The 21823-nt window shown below is 31.5% G+C and overlaps 3 protein-coding genes across 6 annotated transcripts; 2 read left to right on the plus strand and 1 right to left on the minus strand.

Annotated features, from left to right (window-relative positions):
- The first annotated feature begins 273 nt into the window (after positions 1–273).
- Positions 274–4001, plus strand: LOC108324248 (tetratricopeptide repeat domain-containing protein PYG7, chloroplastic). 3 transcript variants are annotated; one of them, XM_017557135.2, is made up of 6 exons: positions 274–574; positions 1057–1144; positions 1449–1509; positions 2702–2994; positions 3208–3354; positions 3539–4001. In XM_017557135.2, exons 1-6 carry the CDS (start codon positions 387–389, stop codon positions 3824–3826), a joined length of 1065 nt encoding a protein of 354 aa, XP_017412624.1. In that variant the 5' UTR covers positions 274–386; the 3' UTR covers positions 3827–4001. The 3 variants fall into 3 exon arrangements, with proteins under 3 accessions (XP_017412624.1, XP_052730899.1, XP_052730898.1); XM_052874939.1 differs by having other exon boundaries at positions 439–574; positions 1002–1144; positions 1445–1509; XM_052874938.1 differs by having other exon boundaries at positions 439–574; positions 1002–1144.
- A 2416-nt stretch (positions 4002–6417) lies between these two features.
- LOC108326673 (protein SENSITIVE TO PROTON RHIZOTOXICITY 1) lies at positions 6418–9192 on the plus strand. The gene is made up of 2 exons (XM_017560284.2): positions 6418–6621; positions 7518–9192. Exon 2 carries the CDS (start codon positions 7547–7549, stop codon positions 9041–9043), a length of 1497 nt encoding a protein of 498 aa, XP_017415773.1. The 5' UTR covers positions 6418–6621; positions 7518–7546; the 3' UTR covers positions 9044–9192.
- Positions 9193–10607: 1415 nt separating this feature from the next.
- Positions 10608–14816, minus strand: LOC108324357 (FHA domain-containing protein PS1). Of its 2 annotated transcripts, none has more exons than XM_017557303.2 (6): positions 14477–14816; positions 14200–14387; positions 11611–13683; positions 11402–11537; positions 10986–11284; positions 10608–10908 (listed from the first exon to the last, which is right to left on the minus strand). In XM_017557303.2, the coding sequence occupies exons 1-6, from the start codon at positions 14751–14753 to the stop codon at positions 10708–10710; spliced, it is 3174 nt and encodes a 1057-aa protein (XP_017412792.1). In that variant the 5' UTR covers positions 14754–14816; the 3' UTR covers positions 10608–10707. The 2 variants fall into 2 exon arrangements, with proteins under 2 accessions (XP_017412792.1, XP_017412790.1); XM_017557301.2 differs by having other exon boundaries at positions 11611–13695.
- Between the last annotated feature and the right edge of the window lie 7007 nt (positions 14817–21823).

Genomic DNA, 21823 nt, shown 5'->3' on the forward strand with positions numbered 1-21823 from the left:
TATAATATTGGTCTCTATAGTTTTATATGCGAATAATTTTAATATATATGTAATAATAAATTTGTTCCATTATTAAAATTAGATAATAAAATGCTAAAAAGCTATTTTTAAAACAAAAATCAAACCATTCAAACTAGAGAATAGAAAATATTATTAAAAGATAAAATCCAATCACTAAAACCATAAAAACCAAGATTATTAAGAATAAAAAAAACAAACATATATAACATAATAGAACAATATTTATGAAGTTTAGTATAGAAAAATCCGGAAAGAAAAGGATAAATGAAGAAGGTAATGTAACAATGATGTTCCCGTCCAAGGTGGCATAGGTTGCTGGAGCAGGATAACCCCAACCGGAACAACTCAAAAAGCATAAACAGAAGATGGGTGGTTCCGTTTTCGCTCACTTCCTCCTTCTCCCTTCCACTTCTTCGCCCTCTCTTTCCACTCTATTCCCATCTAAGCTCAATGACTCTGTTCCGTTCACCCTTTTCTGCAACCAATTCCCTTCCAAAGTCTCTACTTCCTCCCCTTCCCAATTCTATCCTCGTCCTTACTCATGTTCTGTAAAGTAATCCCCTTTCCTTTCTCTCTTTAATTTATACAATTTTTATCTCTTACTTGCAAAAGTTTAGAGCTTGAGCATCGTGGGTTAATGGGGTGCCTCATTTACCTCTTTCTTCAATGCTTCATGTAAATGTTGTTAGTGTTAGTGGTTAATGTTGTTCAAGAGAGTACTGAATTGGGTAACTATGTAATTGGTCAGCACCAACCAAGTTAGTTTTATGATGGCTACTGCCTCTAAAGAGTACAATTTTGCGGTTTCTAACAAATTTCTGCTAGCAGTGGAGACAGTGTTGCTACCATTTATCTTTTTGTAATAGAATGATTTATGTTTAAGTGCTAGAGGTGATGAATTTCTAGATTTGTAGCGTGATACATATTCGTATTCAATACTTTCATTTTTGTTACCCTCTTAAAGGCTGTTGTTTTTTTAGTGGTTCACAGTGGTGTGATGCATGGATGAATATTAACTTAGAGCACTATTTACAGAAAGGTAAATGCCTTCGGAATTCAGCAAAAAGCTTCCATACGACATGGAGACAATCTTGATGCAGTGAAGAGCGGGATTTTGCTGCAGGTTGTTTAACTTTCACGTGTTTTACAACAAAATTAAGCATTTCATTACATCCAGTACTGAATCTTGTATTCCAATACACCTTTCATCTTCATAATCTGATTCTCCTACTCCTTCTTACAGTCCTAGTTGATTCATTGATTTCTCTTTTATTTTGGTGACAGAAATAAACTCTAGGTCTTGTATAAATATGATTCATTCTAAATACTATTATCAGTTTAACTTTAAAGTATTCTCATTATTCGTGCCCTTTGTTTACTCCTTAAGTTCTGGATACTAATCTTTTCTTTCATCTGGACGAAGACAGAAGTTTCAAAGGAAAATGCCAACAGAATTCCTTAGTACCCTTTTCAACAAACAATTTACAAGTAATTCCCTATTCTCTGTTACTAATTTTATCATTCTTAACATGCTTTTCCGTATAACGAGTGAATTGGTCTAAGATGTAATGGAAAAATATTTAGTCTTAACGTGCTGTTGTTTCTCTAGAATGTAGAAACTGACCATATGATGATCTGATGCTATCGTGCTCAAATTTTGATAGACCTCTGAAGCATTCTATCTATGTAGTGATCAACAAATACTCCGTTATTATACCAAGATAAAAAAAAAAGACAAAAGAAATGATAATGAGGTTTGCTGAGATGAACAACATGACAAATTATATCAGGCAGCTATGCATTTAGATTTACATGTTCGTTGGTCAATTACATTGAATATAATGCTACTGATATGGATGTAGTTTTTGCTAGTTGAGAAAAGCCCCCATCTGTGTTTGACTCTCTGCTACCAATGGACTTGATTTAAGCTGTGTTATTTCACTAATTTGAAGTGTGTTACACATTTTTGTTTTTCAGTAATCTGATTTGCCCCTATCCCTTGCTTGTATTTGTTGGTAATGGGCGTTTGAATCTTTTGTTCTTGTAATTGATCTTCAAGCTGCTAATGTGTTAACCATCCATGACACATCATGGAATTGGGGTTGGTAACCCTCTTAATTTGTAGGGAACCAAATCACTATCCCATTTCTTATTCACTTTTTGTCCCACCAATAAAAATATAACATTTCTAAAATAACCATAAATTTATAATTCTTCAATACAATAAAGTATAACTTATAAACAATAATTTGGATTTAAATTAAGAAAAATACTTTGGAAAGTATTTTAATTATTTTTGTTGCATAAGAAATCCAACCCGCCTTGAATGGCTAGGGGATTAAGGGAAGGGTCGAACCTGTCCTAAAGAAGTGTACAAACTACAATGGGCTAAACAATTGAAATGGATTCAATCATTCAACTCTATTTGACAGCTGTAGGTAGCAAAAATAATTACGATATTGTCATTAAGTTTGATTATGTTGATTGTTTTTAGCAGTCAAATTGCTGAAACTGATTGGGTAAAATCTATGGAAATTTGTGCACCTTGTTAATTCTAAGCATTCTGTTAAACTTGGTTCAAACATTTGGGAAAACGTCAGCTAATTCAAAATCTTCAAATTTTGTTTTAAAGTTGAAATGGTCACTTGAGACATTGCCCTTTTTTAATTTTCTCTTGCAGGATTTTCAGTGAATGACTTTACAACCAAACATCTTGAAGATGGTGCAAGATCATCTAAATGGGTTTCAGCATTCTTGTTTGGACAAACTTTATCAGTGATTTCTCCTGATGTTTCTTATGCAAGCAGCTCAATGAAGATAAATGAGTTATATGAGGTTGGAGAATTGTTTGATTTAAGCATCCAACTAATATACTTGGTATTGCTACTGAGTTTGCTAGGGACTGGGACCTTTTTTGTGATTCGCCAAGTTCTTGTCCGCAGAGAACTTGACCTATCTGCCAAAGAGTTGCAGGTAAGAACCTGTGCATCTTCCCTTTGGTCCTTTAGATTATTTCTTGGGCAAGATACACGGTGTTAACCTCAAAATGTTTTAGACCCTGAAGCTCTCTAAGATTTTTTTCTCTGGTTTGGTACCTTAATAAAGATTATATACACAAGTGCAAGCCATTTGGAACTAGATGTTTTATGATCCTTTGTCCTAACTCCTGTTCTTTCATTGCCTCAGGAGCAAGTCAGAAGCGGTGATGCCGGTGCAACTGAGCTTTTTGAACTTGGTGCAGTGATGCTGCGAAGGAAATTTTACCCTGCTGCAACCAAGTACTTGCTTCAAGCAATTGAGAAATGGGATGGGGATAATCCTGATCTTGCTCAGGTTAGAGGATTTGTTTGATTGCAACCATTGTAGTTTCACTCTTTATTTCCATTCATTCATGATTTTGTAGTTTCTAATAATTTTCTTATCAACAATAAAGAGTATGTTGGTGGTGCTCCTTTCTTGCTCTGATATGACTTTTTAACAACTTTAGTGACTATTACATAAACCAAATCATCAATAGGTTTACAACGCTCTTGGTGTAAGCTATGTCCGCGATGGAAAAGTTGACAAGGGAATTGCTCAGTTTGAGACAGCTGTGAAGCTTCAACCAGGCTATGTCACTGCTTGGAACAATCTTGGAGATGCCTATGACAGTAAAAAAGATTACAAGTCTGCTTTGAAGGCATTTGAAGAAGTCCTACTATTTGATCCTAACAACAAGGTTGCAAGGCCTAGGAGAGATTCTTTGAAGGGACTTGTTGAAGCAGCCAAAGGAGTTACCGTCACAAAATCAACTGAGAAGAAATAAGTGCTATTATATCAACTACTCCATGAACATGGCATGGTTGAATACATAGTTTTCAATAACTTGGTTCTGTTGCAAGGAATTTTGGTTCTATTGCTGTAGTTACTACAAACTAGCAAATGTAGTTTAAAGTGCTCAATTATCTAATGGTGCTGATGGTGTTTTCACGTATGAAAAATCCTCCTTTTATTTTTAGTTATTTATTTTACAAAATGGTCATTTTCGAGCCTTGTTATAGTGGTTCCTTTCATCATTATGTCATTTTGTCATTGCTTATATCATATATTTTGAATTATTGTAGGCGTGCTGTCTATTGGGCCTCCACTTTGTCCTTCTACCATTGGAAGTCTAGAATATGACTTTACTAGCTAAAATATCACAGTTTAATTTCTCGTAAAAAAAATATAAGAAAATTATATGATGACTTCTTGAGATTATTAAAGTTAATAATTTTAGTATGTGTGATGATTTATTATTGAAGAATAGTGCAAAAATTTAATAGTATCTAGATTACTCTCTAAAAGCAAAAATAGTATTTCCTATATTTGTTGTTTGATGTCAGTGGAACTTTATATAAAAGATACAGTTATAGTTCCTCTTTCTTGTTCTTGAGAATTTGTATTTACATTTAGATCTTGTAGAAAAACGTATTTGTTTTCTGTTGAAAAATATTTTTAAAAAATGAGATTCCACGACAATTTATAAAAGCTTAGTAAGAAGATGAACAGGAGTTTCATATGTATAGAACTTTTGTTTTTTAAGTTTCAAAAGTACATTTCATTGTTCTTCTTTTATATTATTTTAACAACTTTAAAATGTAAACCGATTTGAATAGAATTATTCTGTTAACAAAAAATTACTACCTGGAATTGATAAATCTGTATAATCTATATTGTAAACTTATCGGAAATAAAAAATTATAATTAGATAACTCAACATTATTGGCATTCCTCCCCCATAAAACAACTCAACCTTAAATTAGAAAACCACAACGATATCTTTACAAAGATATTTCATAAACATGAATCAATATTTTTAAAGTATATTATGGAGCTTAATAAAAGCATAGTCACAACACAAAGTGAAGAAGTAGTGGTGTATATATTTAAAATAATAAAATAAATCTATATAAACTTCCTGCAAAACCCACTAGTAATTTCCCCCTTACTTCAAAATTTTAGGCATAAAATATTACATAATATCATAAAATCCTAACAGCAAATAAAAAATTAAGATAAAGTTACATATCTTGTAAAAGAAAATATATATGTTTGTCACAATTAAGATATTGATGGGGAGGATTTATGGAGATAGACAAAAATAATGAGAGATAAAACAAGACCTTAATATATAAAGGTTATTACTATCTTTAATCTAAAACAAAACAATAAATTTTTCAATGTAAAAATTAAAATTTACATTTAAATTCTCAACTAGACACATAACACCAATGAAACATATATCAAATTCACACATAAAATACTAATACTTCTTTTAATTTAAAACTAATTTTATAAAAAAAAATTCTTACGTGTTCAACTTTTTCATCTCTATTTAGACACACCTATATTTCCACCGTGTATTGTTAGTACCCAAAGCTTTTTCTTGCATCCTTTTAATCAAACTAAAAAAACAACCTTGAATTGAAAAAAATGTTAATAATTATTAGAAGAGGCTAGGTATTCTTGCTTGCCTTTAAAATTTATATAAAGATAAAGAAGATGAACAAACTTTAACATACTTGAAGAAGACACTATATCTCTCTCGAAAGAGTGAAAGAACAGATTCAAAAAACAATCTCCAGATACAGTGTACCAATTTTTTTTCTTTTGAAGAGGAACACTCTTATTAGTGGAAATACAAATATGGAAAAATAATTCTTACATATTTAGAGATAATCTTGTTCAAAATAAGATGAAATCTTTTTTAAAGACGATGAAAATCTTAAACATAAAACAATTCAGATCTTCAATAGGAAAGCTAAAGAAATCAATATTTTCTTGCACCATCAGATATAGTTTCTAACTTGGTAGGACTACTTAAAATACATTATCCAGTAACTTTTTTCAACCATGAGAAAAAAATGTTTACAAAAATAGTGATATTATTATATATATGGGTTACGTAGATAGATCTTAAAAAGTACATGAAAAGGAGTAACAAAGCCAAGTTTGTAGGGAGCGTAGCTTCCTGGGAAGCTCTCACAGCTTTCAGTTGCCGCTACAGGAACATGCCTCCACCAGCTACTTCACCACAACACAACCATTATTACACTTTTCACACGCTTTCATTTTTTCAAGACAAGTCAAATCATTTTCATATGCATGCATGCATGTACAGTCCAACAAAGCACATTTCATCCTAGCAGTTAGTTGTCTGGTGCGTCTGTGTATGTGGGACCCTTCATCTCAAATCAAAGGCTCAACCTTTTTGGCTTCTTCTCATCTTTGATTAAAACCCACCAAGCAACGGCCCTGATTGATGGTTGCAGAGAGTAAGTGATAAGAAATGCCCCACGACCTCTATTGTGGGCCCCACATAGCATTGACTCATCTTATGGTGGGTAGTAACAGTGAGTTGGAGTTGACCAAATATGCTTCTGCTTTGTTCAACAGGAAGGAAGGAAGAAACATAGTTTAAGTTTTAAGCTTCTTGGTAACTGAGATATTATTATTTTTATTATTATTGATTATATAAGCAGTCACTTCATCTCCTATGTTCTCTTCCCCATCGCAATTTTCCCTCTTTTTCTTTTCATTTCAAGGGGAGCATTCAGATTGTTATATAGCTTTGAGTCGGTAAGTTCTTTACTCTTTGTATTTCTGCTTCTAATTCTGTGTTTAGGGTTTGGTCAGGAAGCATGCGTCTTTTTCTGCACCAGTTTTTTGGGGGAGATTGTTTTTTATATATTGGTACCTTGAATCTATCATGTGTTTTTTTTTTTTTTTTTCCTTTTTGTCGTTCTGAATAGTTTCTTTTTAGCCCTCTCCTTTTATGGTGTCAAAATCTGAATTGGTGTTTTGTAGCAACTGATTTGATGTGTTTGAAACGGGGGTTGTTAATGGTTGGAAAGAACGAGTGAGAATGAATGGGTTGATATGCTTTTTAGTACGTAACTATCTAGTTATCCTTTAAGAGATTTATGATCTGCAAATGGGGTTTTGGAATTTCCAGCTTTATGTGGAATAACTGAAGGGTGATGGGTTGAGGGTTTTGCCTTTTTTTTTCCCCTATCTTTTCTGATTGTACGATGATTTAAAAATTTGTGGAAATGAGAAAATTTGAATCTGGATTTTTGGATCTGAAGATACCTGAAGAGACGAATAGCTAGCTTGGTTTTGAGAGTTTGAGACAACTGTGTAGTTATTGACTAAATTGAAAGCTTAGATTTTAGTAGCTAATTGGCAATATTAGCAGAAAGTTGACTGATTTACTAGAGTGGTTCTGATTTCATGAATCTGATGCCATTGTGAATGGAAGGTGATATTTGTATTTGCACAAACACTAATGTTGAATGGTATATGGTATATTTCTTCTATTAAGGAGGGTTCATGTATGTGTGAGCGCGAGCGCATTTATATAATCTTTAAGTAAACAATCTAATGCAATATGTCCTTTCTATTGTTAATTTAATTGTTTATAAAACATCTTATGTACATCGGCTGTTCTTTAAATAGATACCTTTGATTGACAGGGTTTTTGATTCCGTAAATAGAGTTTAAAATGAATCCAAAAGGAGGCTTATGTGCTAATAACTGCAAAACGTCCTCAGAGCCTCCCTCTTTCTATGGTTTCGGAATTGAATCACCTTTCAATGAATTCAACCCTCCCTCTCTTCCAATCCAATCTGTACTTCCAGGTCAATCTAACACAGATGTTGAGATCCCTGACCAAGAAAATTGTCCACTAAGTGACTCATCAAATACCAGCAAGCTCCAAGATTGGAATCCAGGTGCAATGTTGAACAATCTTTCGTTCCTTGAAGAAAAGATTCATCAGCTCCGGGATCTAGTGCATTTAATTGTCAATAAAAAGTGCCAACCCTTTGGACAATCTCACGAACTAGTGACTCAGGAACAGCAGCTCGTCACAGCTGATCTTACATCAATTATTGTTCAATTGATCTCTACTGCTGGAAGTCTTCTTCCCTCTGTTAGGCACACCCTCACTACAAATCCCTTGGTTGGCCAGATTGACCAGCTTCATGGGATTAACCTCCCTTTTGGATCAGAACCAAGTACTGCCATTAACCTACAAAATAATAGTGGAAATAAACTGTTCGATAAGTCCACTCCGAATGATCTACCAAATACTTGTGAAATGGAGCAAAACTATAACATGGAAGAACACGAGCCAAAAGATGAAGAAGATGTGGATGAGGGAGAGAGTCTTCCACCCGGTTCCTATGAGATTTTACAGTTGGAAAAAGAAGAAATTCTTGCCCCTCACACACATTTCTGTACAATATGTGGGAAAGGATTCAAGAGGGATGCAAATCTCCGAATGCACATGCGTGGCCATGGTGATGAGTACAAAACCCCTGCAGCTCTTGCAAAACCGCATAAAGAAACCGGGTCCGAACCGAAGCTTATCAAGAGGTATTCCTGCCCCTATGCTGGCTGCAAGCGTAACAAGGATCACAAGAAATTCCAACCACTAAAGACTATTTTGTGTGTCAAAAACCACTACAAGCGAACGCACTGTGACAAGAGCTATATTTGCAGCAGATGCAACACCAAGAAGTTTTCAGTCATGGCAGACCTTAAAACTCATGAAAAACACTGTGGCAAGGATAAATGGCTCTGTTCTTGTGGCACAACATTTTCAAGGAAAGACAAGCTTTTTGGACACATTGCTCTTTTCCAAGGCCATACACCGGCTATTCCTTTGGATGACACCAAAGCAGTGGCCGAGCCACCTGATCCCCAGAACCGAGAATGCAGCAGCAATAAGGTAGGAAGTGTGAACTTCTGTTTTGGATCAAAGCCTTCAAGTGAAAATGTAGTTCAAAACATGATGGATATGAAAGGTAATATTGATGATCCTGTGAATTATTTCTCGTCGCTGAACTTCGAAGGCTGTAACTTTGGGGCGTTTAGTGAATTCCCTCAAACTCCATTTGAAGATTCAGAAGGTTCTTTCTCTTTTCTCATGTCAGGATCCTTTAATTATGGTACTAAATTTGGTGGCGGTGAATCAAGTTCCGACAATCTGTTGTGACAATATATGATGATGTTACTCTCTCCCATAATGTCTCTGTTTTCTTTTTCCCCTGTTAACAAATAATCCTTTTGTTTTTGTCAAATTTATAAAGCCAGAAAAAGTCATGTACTCCCCATTTCTTTACATAAAATGTTTCTTATTTATAACTTCATTTATAATCATAAAATCATCTCATTTTTTACTGTACATGAAATGTTTGTTGTCCAATATAAATCTTTAAAATTAAGAAAAGTGACATTTATAAATATTTACATTAGCACAACTGAAAAATAAAATAAAAAAATATTTCACTATTTCTTTAGGAAAAAGTGTTGAAGCATATTATTAATTTAGTCTTAAAAGGGTTCGATAGTTTTTTATATTTATTTTTTATTTAATTGAGTTTTTATTAAAAAAAATTAATATGATCTTTTATTAAATTGATATTAACATTTGTTTGAAATATCAGTTAAAATTTAATTTATTTTTTAATTTTGGAATTCTTACTATTTTTCTATTTTCTTTCTCTTTATTTTTCTCCATTTTCTTTCCCTTCCATCATCTATAACGAACCATCCCATTTCTTCTATCTTTCTAAACACCACCAAAAATCTCCTCAAACTTCAAGCGCATCTCCCAAGTTCAAATTTTAATTAAGTAGTAACTAATGCACGGCCAATCCAACTCTAATTTGTATGAACAATTCATGAATCTTAGAAATCCAAATAAAGGAAGAAAGGAAAAAAGGATGTTCAATGGTGGAGAAGATAGTGAGAGTAGAAGAGGAGAAAAATGATGGTCAAAGGTTCAAGAAGGTGGAGATAGAAAAAAAAAAGAAAAAACAAGTTTCAAAGATTTCTAATAATCAAATTTTGACATAGAGCAAATTAAATTTTAAAAAATTAAATTTAATTAAATAAATATATATATATATATATATATATATATATATATAAACAATTAAACAAAACTTTAAATATAAGTCTAAATTACTGATTAAACATTTTTTTAACACAATCTTATTCATCTTCGTTTTTTTTATTCTTCTTTTTTCACTTTTACATCCAATAAATAAATAGAAGATAATGATACTTTGACAATATTTTTTTGACAACATTTTAACATCATCTACGTGTCATTCTGTGATTGGTCCAAAATTAATCCACAATCAATAATAATAATCATAAACACTAACATGGATCAATCATAAAATGACACGTAAATAATGTTAAAATATTATTAAAAAAATGTTGTTAAAGTATCATTGTCCTGTATAAAACGTACATATATCATTTTTCCTGTTCATGAATACGGAATCTGGTCGTGATTTTCGTGCGTCTATATCATTAGTCATTTCTAAAACCACCTTCCGTACCGTAGCTCAAGCTCAGTCAATCCGACTGTGTGACGTAACAACGCCTTTTTCTGTGGCTTTGCAATTGTGGCCCGAAATTTTTGAGAACCAACATATGCATGGTGTTGGTGCTTTAAGTTAACACTAGAAAGAAAACGTGTAATTAGATAGAAAAGAATAAAAAAGTGTCCAAAAGAAAAGGACAGTTTTCCCTCCCAGGACTTAAAATAAAACTAACATAATTACGTTGAGATTACGTCAATGGTTGTCCAGATTGCTAGAGTAGGTTTGAAACGTGGAAATGAGAATATAATAGTAAAAAGTTTAATCAATGAAAGTGTAAAAACTGCTCAGCGATGAGCTTCAAACCAGCCTTTGATGGCAATCCACAATATTTCTCCCTTAAAACTAAATCATCTTGGCAACACCAAGTCAGTCCTCGAGGAGAGCTCTTGGGCCACATGAACCTCTCAGAGAAGGGGTTTACTAAACTCTGGCGAAATTGTTGCACTGTCTCGCACAGCAACCCCTGAAATGGTAGAAAAAGAACATCAATGAGATGTGTCAAGAGAGCACATTTTATTTTCAGTATAAGAGATTAATTACCTTGGCCATGGATTTTGTTTTCAATGTAACATCATGACTAAGTAGGAGAAGTTGTCCAACATTCTCCATTTTTCTATACTGAAGAGCACATTCGAGGATGTGATCTTCGACAGCAGGTGAAGCACATTTATTTGAAAGGGTTGGAACTGTCAGCCTGCACTCTTCCATCGAGCTTTGGATATGAATCCACCAGCTTGTTTTCTCCATGCATTCTTTAATCCATTCTAATGCCAAAGAAGCCTCGGAAGTTGTTCTGAAAAGTCTAAATTGTTGCTTCATAGAGTCTAGTTCCCTTATGACTGACATCACAGATTGTTAGTGTGAGAGCCAGTTTTTAACTTGAGTGAAAAGCAACATCACTTGCATTCCAAACAAAGTACATATTAACAAGCATATAATGATCTAAAACTCATTACCCGATTTTGGAATGATTAAACGAGTCCCTTTGAGACCTTGTAGAAGCTGCAAAGCTTTTCTTGACTCATTGTTCACAAGAGAAGCAGTGTCTACAACCATGTCCCAGCTCCTCTTTTGTTCTCTACTAGTATGCTGCTGCAGTTGCAAACAAAACAAATGTGAGCGTATATGCTAAATAAGAATGGTAAACGAATATAAGTTCACTTACAGAAGGTTTAGTGCACTTGTTTGAGATGATCTGCCCACAAATACCGGCATCATTCATACTTTCTGTAGCAGAAACAGTCACCGAGTTATGATTGCTTCCAGTGTTCGTTAGTGATCTGAAGGGAACCCTTTCCACTATTTTCTCTTTTAATTCCATCGTATCTTTCTCATGGACCAAGTTGACAAGACATTTAAGAGGCTTTCTTTGTGACTTCCATTCTTGAGCTACTTTTGTAGTCAAGTTCACTTTATTTGAAACAGAGGTTATGCCTTTGGATGAATGAATGCTGGGACTAAAACAGCTCAAATTGGGTGATCTTTGTGACATGGGAAATTTAATTTCTTCTAGCTTAGCTTTCTTTCTCATGAGCTGCAAGTGATAGGAGTTTGAGCTTAGGTTTTCCTTATTTGAACTGAAACTTTTTCCTTCAACATCAAAGAGAGAGAAAAGATCCTTTGGCATTGATTTATTTACGGCATCTTTCACATTACTCTTTTTAACTTCAGTGCCAACCTTAGATGTGTTCATAAATCTACTATTTCTGGCCCGAACATGGGGAGCACTAGCAGCCTTACATCCTCTTGACCAAATACTGCCAAAGGTTGAACTTTTCTCTGTTGATTCTACATGTTTTTCAAGGAATGCCCCTCCAGAGCGTCCTGTCACAGCGGTGAGAGATTGAGGTGTCTGGTTCTCAGCTGTAATGTTCGAAACAACTTCCGAAAGCAATGAAGAATTTGGAGATTCTACATGGAATGACGTGGAGGAGATGCTCTTTGTACAATTTTTTCCACTATCTTCAGCTATTTCATCCACTGAGTTACCAGATTCCTGACAGGATTTAGCATCCGGGGAAGCCTGCAGCTTTGACTCCAACTCCTTGCCACATTTATTTTCTATTCCTCCATCAGATATTGAATCCATAACAGCATCTTCAACAATATTGATTGGTTGAAATTTGGAAACAGGAATATCTTCAATCATTTCATTATCTCCTAGTGTGCAGACAAATTCAAATTCTGTGGGTATTAGAGTTACTACAGCTAAGCTCTTTTCATTAAAAGATGCAGGATCATCTCGAGAGTACCCTCCCTCACGGAAAGATTTTCCATTCTGATCTTGCAACTTTGACGTGTACTCTTCCTTGCATTCATCTTGTTTTTCTCCATCACGTTTTGAATCAACAGAAACTTCTTCAATAACTTCCACTTGATGAAATACAGAATCAGGAATATCTTCGTCAACCATCAAACACATATTTCCAACCTTGTCATTATCTCCATGTGTGATTCCAAACTCATATTCTGTAGGTATTGCAGCCACTGCAGCAGTATCTTTTACATCAAAAGATGAGGGACCAATATTTGTAGGCAAGCTGGACCAGTGAATTTCACCTTGTTTTTCTCCTTCAGGTACTAAATCCACAGAAAATTCTTCAACAACTTCCATTTGATGAAATTCAAAATCAGGAAGATCTTTGTCAACTATCAAGCACGTGTTATCAGAATTGAAAGTTCTTGGTACGGTAGTTAAAATATCTTCAACCTTGTCAGATTCTGAAGGTGTTACAGCCACTGCAGCAACATCCCTTTCATCAAAAGTCGCAGGATCAATATTTGTGGACAAGCTGGACCAAAGCATTTCCAAAGAAGGTGGTTGTTTTGCGAAAGTACCATGTGGGGCTTGAAACTCCACTTTGGTCCCCTGGACCGCTTCCACAACAGGCAGACATAAGTTCTGTGTCAAATACTCTCTCAATGTGCAAAGCAAGTTAGGCTCTCCAGGCATCTCCACTTTCGGACAAGCTTCAATTTTCTCAGTGTAATCAAGTTCATCAACTGATTTTGCATAAGGAGGTGATTGTACATGCGGGGGTGATAAAACACTAATTTGATGGTCACAGTGTATAATTTCACCACCATAGTGTGCAGGAAAACATGATGTTTCAGTTCCATTGATAATTCCCAATCCCTTATCTTCAGAATGGCTCTTGCTCTTTTCATCACAACAAAGAGAAACCACGTCTTCAGCCTCCAGAATCTCTCGTTGCACACTATATTCCAAATTCTCATCCTGCATGCCCAACTAAAGTAGAGAAAAATCAAAGAAAACACATAAACAAAATACATAACATTTAGAAAATCAAATACCCAGAATAAAAAAAAACCAAACTTCTGCATTCCGGAAAGCTGTCTCAATTCAAAATCCTTAGTAATTCCCAAAATTCCAAACAAACAAAAACGGAAAAAAAAAAACCAACGGACACCTGACTTGCATTGCATTCTACAAAATATAAACATTTAACATAGTCCGTAATTACCTCTATTTTTAGTTCCTATTCGAGAAAAATATAATTTGTGTTCCCTTTTACACGTATAAAAGCTAATTTTTGGTTTTTAATGCTACTATAATATAATAGAAAACTTTCAAACTGCATAAAATAAACTATTTCAAAGAAATTTCTGATAAACCGCAAAATAACTCCTAGGAATTAAACTTCATATACATACATAAAAGTGAAAATTAAAAAAGGCGATAATTCTAGGCTAAGTGAATAATTTTATCAAAACGTAAAAAGAAAAAAAGTACCTTGATTGTCTCTTCTTGTTGACCTTCTTTTTGTTGTTGATGGGGCACAAAGACATTCAATTGGGTAAGAGTGACCCAGCTGAGACGATAAATCCTAGTAGAAACCCCTACAGTGAAGGTGTCACCTTCCTTCAATTCCACAGTCACCCCCGGCTCCAGCTTCATCCCACGAGCCCACGTACCATGCACTGCCCGCACAGAATCGAAACCCATCAAGATTCAAAGCAAGAACAAAGAAAAAAAAAACAGAAAACGATTCGTTTAATTAGCATCGTACCAGAAGCCAAATCAACGAGAGAAATAGTGTGGGAAGAAGGGTTGGAGCGAATCCTGAGGTGGAAGCGGCTCACGCTGGGGTGCATGAGGACGATGTTGCAGTCAGGATGTCGCCCAATCAGGACCGTCTGATCTTCGTTGGTTCCGTCGTGTACGAGGAAGATATTCTTGAGAACGGCGTTGTTCTTGAGCACCGTTAAAACTGGGAACTTTGCATGCTTTTCTTGTTCTGGGTTCTTGTTATTCTTACTCGTCTGTGCCATGGTAACGTCAGCCATTGAAGAAGATCTTTTTTTTTAGAGCCTGCTGAAACTTGGGAGTGAGTGACTGAGTAGTGATAATAAGATTTATAGTTTTTGAATATTTGAAGGCGAGGTTGTCTCCAACGGCTATCTTTTTTTTTCTAAGCGTTACATTTCCTCTTCTTGAAGACATCATGAAATAGTACGTTTTTAAATTAGTTGTTCTGAAATTTAAAGGTTTAAAATATTTTACATTATAATGTTAACTAGTTCGTTATGTGTATAGAATTAATTCCCTTTTATATAATTAAAAGTTATAATAAATAAGATTTAATGTATGAATTATATAATGAAAATGAATGATAAACATATACTTAAATATATAAATTATATATTGTATTTACAATAATTTACAACAATAGTTAATTATTTTTAATCATTTATTATTTTAAAAGAAGAGATATATGAATCCGGTTTCGAATATAGAAATTCTTAATTGAAAGAGTGAAAATATTTTGAATTGTGAGTTTTAATTTATAAGAATAAATATATTTCCAATATAAAAGCTTTTACATAGTGAATGAACTTCAAAATGCAACTGGAATGAATACTGAAAGATGTTATATATTTTTGTGATTTAAGCAGATAAAAATAGAAGAATAATGAACTTAATGGGTTAATTATGGTCCATTTCATTCCACCACAACAAAATAACATAAGTAATTATCGATGGTGAGACCATCTCAATTAGTGATGTTCAAGTAATCATTAAAAATAACTTCTCTTAATGAATAGTTTTGAAAAGAAATAATGTCACTAATAGTAAGTGAAACTATAACAAGAGATTTGTATATACTTAGTGGAATTTCGTTTTATTTTTAGTTAAGATGATATATAATATATATATATATATATATAAGTAAAAATCTAAAATAATAAATAAAACATTTTGAACAGAAGCTAACTTGGGTAGCAAAGTTTTATTGGAGAATGTGCGTTAGTGGTGAAGTTGCTTACTGTTTGCAGTAAGTGATTTCTAATCTTTTACTGTAAAATCACTGATGCAATCTACTGCCTACTACAGAATGATAAAAAATAAATAATTAGTGTAGCAGTTTTCTAGTTTTCTTTTTGTGCACAGAAAAAGAAAGAAGCATGCAAGCAATGTACATGAGAGCTTGTTTATTGATCACTATTTTTTTCCCATACTTTTCTTTAACCAGTTGAGTCACTGAATCAGTGAACATTTTCTTTTTTCTTTTTTGGTTTTGGTTTTGACATGGAAGTTCTACGCAACCAATGCTTGCTTTAGAGTGCCATGACAGTGATACAACTCATTTGCATGACTGACTAAAGTATTCTTCTTGAAACAGTGATATAAAAGGTAATCTGAACAATTTACATTTATTCATTATTGTGGGTGACCAGAATCATTCTGCATGGATTTCTAAAAAATATTATCAAATGGAAATATTATTGTTAAATGACAAACTTAAATCCATTGGAAAACTAAAACTGAAATCATTAAATAATTAACTAAATCAAATATTATTTTATAAACTAAAAATTATTACTATTTAAAATAGTTTAAATAATTTTTTTATTCATTTATGAATTAAATTTTAAATTAATATCTCATTTTAGGTACCAAACTTTCAATTATTAAATTATTGTGTTTAAATTGATGTCTAATTTCAAATTAGATATTAATTTATAATCAATAACGGTAAGTATTTATAACTTTAGTAACTAATATTAAAAATCAATTTAAAATTTAATTCATATACAAATTATAATTTTTTATTTTTAATAGACATTAATTTAGATACTAATAACTTTTAATTTACAAAATAATGTTTAAATTAATTAATATAATGACTAATTATTTTAGTCTCTAAATTTGATTGTTATTTCATTATTCTAATTTTTATCATCTTTTTATGTGAAAAGGTTATGAAAAACTTAAAATCTCTTTTATCGATGGTGTGAATGAGTTTGAATAAGATAATTTATGTTTTCTTTAGTTTATGTGTGTATATTTCTTTCATTATTTTTTGTTAACTTTTTTTTTTCAAAATTGTTTTAAAAAGAAGTGTAGAACATATTAATCAAATATAATGAAATAGAATAAACTATCTTGTGTTCGCACATTGTAATACCTGCACACATAATTGACTAGGTTATATGCTATACTTGACTATCATAAGTAAAATAATTAATTATTTGATATAATAGTTAACTACTTAAAGTTTAGTTTTAATATAAATTTTATTAATTATCAATTATTTACTGAAATAATTAATTTATTAGGTTGTTCATATCGTGTTTTTACATTAATTATGAACAATATAATCGATTATAGTTCTAATTCCATATCAATTTACATAAAAAGTTGTTTTGAAAATTTCAATGTTAACTAGTCACAAAAATTATAGACATTGATCCATTTGATAATAAATAAATAAATAAAGTGTTTTTCTTTTTGAATCTTTCGAAAAGATTTTAGTGAAAATATCACTTTTTCCTTGAATATTTATCACATCAAGTAATATCATTATTTCTTATATCTTTCTTTTAAATTTGATTTTTTTTACACCTAATAAATTTGATTTTCGTCTAAAAAGTTTTTATATAGTTTTATAAATTTCTTAAAAAGGTTTCAAGAAATAAACTTTAAGCTTAACTCAATATCACAAAACGGGTTTGTAAAGTTAGATTTGCACCCACTTATATATTATAAACTGGGAATCCAAGTGTAAGTGTAAGTCTCACATTAGATAGAAATGAGAGAGTAGAGCATTATATAATAATGAAAGAACCATTAACATACTGCCTTAAGGTTTGAATGATGTCATTCATTTATATGATTTGATTCAGGTCTCATTGGTGTTTGTGTCTTTCCGAATAAATCTCTTCTATATTTTGTTTTAATTTTTTTATTTTCAAGACTCTATCAATAAATAAAGAAATTTAAAAGCATCAATGCACCTTCGTAAATACAAACTAATTGTTTTCATATTTAGAATATGTTTTGATTTCTATAATTTTCTATTAAATCCTTGTAAAAAAATGTAAAGAGCTGAGTTTTTTAATTCTAATAAAAAAATATGTATATACTGTATTTGTATTAAAATATTGTAAAAAAATTTATATTAACGTGTCCAAATTAGAATTGAGCTGAAAAATGTTTTTTAATGAAAAGATTGTATATTTGGAACTTTAACATTAAAAATCATATCTAATAGGAATTCCTAAGGGAAAAACATGGTACGTCCTTGGTGTCTTAATAAATAAAGAAAAATGTGTTTGGAAAATACACTTTTTCCATTGGCATTGTGTAGTCACAATAGGAGAAGGTAACTGGATTTGATACGGTGAGATTCAGATAGATATAGAGAGATATATATTTAGCATTTGATAATGACAACTCTCTGTCCATAGAACCAATAATATAACAAATCATGCACTTCCAATCATTAGAACAAAATTCAACCCTTCTTAAAAAATCTCTTGCCGCCATATTTTTTTAATCATAATTAAATTTAAATAAATTTATCTCTTTCTTCCTTTCTCTATTTTTCATCAGAAGTGGAGTTTAAGCAAGCTTTCCCATCTACATTAATGTACTTCTATTTTGTGAATTTCAAGTCACCAAAACACTAATTTTAGTACCCACTTCAACTAAGACTTTTTAAGTGGTAAAATTATTTTTAGAGAGTGTCTTTTGGAAAATTATTTTTGTTTATTAGCATTCCCAACAGAAGAATCTCAATTGATAATTAAAAATAAACAAACGATTAAATGAAAAAAAAAACTGAAAAGTGCTATGTAATAATGGATAAAGTGGGAAACATGTTGTAAGAAAATGTCAGTTATGTATATAAAAATAATAATATGTCAACAAAATATGTTAAAGCCATAAGAACTAATTTTGGTAAAAATACAGATGTACATCACTTTTTTTTTACCATTGGAGATTAATTTATTTGGAGATCTCACGATTTTTTTTTTGTTGGAAATTAATTTATTTAAAGATATACATTAATAAGACAAATTTATATTGTATAAAGGTATTATAATCTAATTTTATAAAACTGAATAAGGTTTAAAATTTATATTTTAAGATGATATTTTCAAAGTCTATTATTTATCATTCTATTCATTATCAGATTACAAAGCACCCAGAATTATCCAGTCTAATCACTCAAAATTATGAATTATGTTATGAGAGGTTCTTTGTATGGCTGTACTTAACTTATATATTTAGAAAATTTGAATATATGTAACCTAATATCTGAAGGTAGGTTGTGTTGTGAAGGCAGAAGATTCAGCTTCTTTAAAGCAGAAAAAGTTGTAGGAGAAAATGCTGACTATTTCATTGCTTCAAATGGCTAAAAATCTTGTGTTTCTTTTTCCCTGACACACCAGAGATTCCATTACAACATAGAGAGTGTGCTTGCAACTACTCCTCATGGGTCACGATCCCCCATAGAGATAGCAGATTGTGATTTACAAGCCATAATAAATGCATCTTTTTTCCTGTTCTTTAGTAGCTACAGTACACTGGACACTACAAAAACAAAATGTTCCTATGTTGCCATGCTCATAAATTCATGTCAATGACATCAACTTAATGGAATTAATCAGAATGAGAGGTTTATAACACATCATTTTCTCTTCTGCAGAAATTAACATCCGACAAATACCAAAAATGGCTTGATATAGTTATTACTACAGTCTGAAATATTTCAGAAGATATGCATTGCTTAATTTGGCTGGTGTTGCAAAAACCAAGTCTTAGAATGTAGTAATTGATTCAACGCGAATAACCAAAGTCCAAAATAGCGTACATGCTACATTCATAGCTACGCATAGGAGAGCTTCTGGAATCCATTTCGTGTTCATTTGGGTTATATGTTATACGGCTGCAGAAGAATTTTCAACCTTTACCTCTCTATTTTCAATCAAATATTTTTAAATTCCACATTAGAATTACTGAGTTATTATTTAGTTTCACTCTTTTTCTTATTACGTGTTTAAATATAAACCACGGTTCATCCTTTATATATGTGGCCATGCTCATCACATTGAAGAAAGTAACACATATCTTCCTCAGACTGATCGCATTAGGTTTCTCTTCTTTAGTTTCGATCAGATCAACGGTTATTATATTTTATCTTTAGTGTATTTTATACTTTAAAGGAGTTAAATAAAATAATATTATTTTATCTTCAACAGAAAATTGTTGGTTATATAATACAGTAATCCAAATTATTGCATTGATTTATATCTATGAGTCATAGTTTCAACCACTATAATTAACCAAAATTGCATGTTCTAAAATGGTATTTTACACATCAATTAACAAGACTGTATATATATGAATGGTTTTCTGCAGCCATGCAGACATGAAGTGATGATCATTTTCTAATGAACTGCTAAATATCTATATTTATTTTTAATGAATAGTGAATTTTGGATTTCATGTACAAATTCCTTGATGAATTTTTTTTAAAACTAAAAGGAAAAAAGTGAGTTTGTTAACCTCCCTTCTAGATTTTGGAAGCAATCATAGTAGTATTAATAATTACCTTTCTCGTCTTGTATATAATTTGATATATTTTTCCTGCATTCTACAGTGTCAAAACAATAACTGGTCTCATCCAAAACAATATAAAATGTAGGGAGATATTTTAGTTATTAAAAAGGTTAATTTTTATATTTGTAAAAAAAATTGAAGAATAAAATAGTGAATATCATGTGTATACAGAAGACTGAATTCCTTAATAGATTAATGAGATGAAAACGAATTTTGACTAAAGACATAAGCTGAGACAACTAGTTACTAGATGTATGTACTTTACATTAGTTGATTTGACTGTCAATTTAATTTTAAATTATCTATTCATTTTTTATATATCAAATTGATATATTTTTTCTTGTGAGTTAAGACTTGTTTGGCGATTATTTTCAAAAGTAATTTTTTGTTTTTTTAGATGAGGTTTGATTATCTATTTATTTTATCAATTATTTAAAAAGCTTAAAAAGTATAAAGTAAAACCATATTTTGATATGTTATAATTCTTGTTTTGAAATACAATGTTAGTTTTTAAACCATAGAAACTGTTTTTTTGAAACAATATTATTAAATTTCTGTTTTCTTTCATGAAAACAATACTATATATGCTTTTACAAAGTAGTTTAAATTAGAACACAAATTTAGTTCACTCATTTCTAAAGAATGACAGATCACTGTATTTTAATTAAATTTTTTTAAAGAATTAATTATGCATACATTTTTATAATATTATATTATCTTTTAATGTGCATATTTTCAATTTAGATTTCACTTAAAATTTCCTTTATAATTTTATAATGTTTTAAAAATACCCATATGTAATAATTGCTAGCCAGCTTTAATCATTTCAAAACTCCCTATATTTTTGTCCTCAATCTGTTTCTTCTTTTTATCCACACATCATGATATCCTATGTGTTTTATTGCCTCCATATATTTTAATTTCAAATTCCCCTTTTGATACTCCAAATATTGTATCCTCAACACTGCTTCAATTTATTCACTCAGAATCTTTATGTTATGAAAATTTTAGTTTCCTTTTTCTTTCACTATTTCTGTAATACTATTTCTTACCCACACACTTCTCGTCAAGGATAACAACAGTTGTTCCCATGTAGAAAGGAAATATATATATAATATTTTTTAACTCTAACTCCACTGCTGCCAATATAAGATGATTGATGAAGTCATCAGTAACTTCTAAAACCCTTTGTTAAACGTAGAGTTTACGATAACAAGATATCAGATCTCATTCAGCTAAACCTAAATAGTTTCTTATTAGATATATATATGTGTTCATGACTTAAACTAGGGTTTTTCCACTTAGGACCAAAAGAAGAGGAAAATTAGGGTTCATCAAGCTAAAACGTTGAGGAAGAAAAAGGGACCAATATTCCTAATATTATATATATATATATATATATATATATATATATATATATATATATATATATATATAGATTTACCTTAATCTTTACTTAAACAATGTACCAACTACTGAAAGCTCTTCATAATTCAAGACATAAATA

The sequence above is a fragment of the Vigna angularis genome, chromosome 3 (assembly GCF_016808095.1).
Source record: "Vigna angularis cultivar LongXiaoDou No.4 chromosome 3, ASM1680809v1, whole genome shotgun sequence".
In the NCBI taxonomy this organism is placed as follows: domain Eukaryota; kingdom Viridiplantae; phylum Streptophyta; class Magnoliopsida; order Fabales; family Fabaceae; genus Vigna; species Vigna angularis.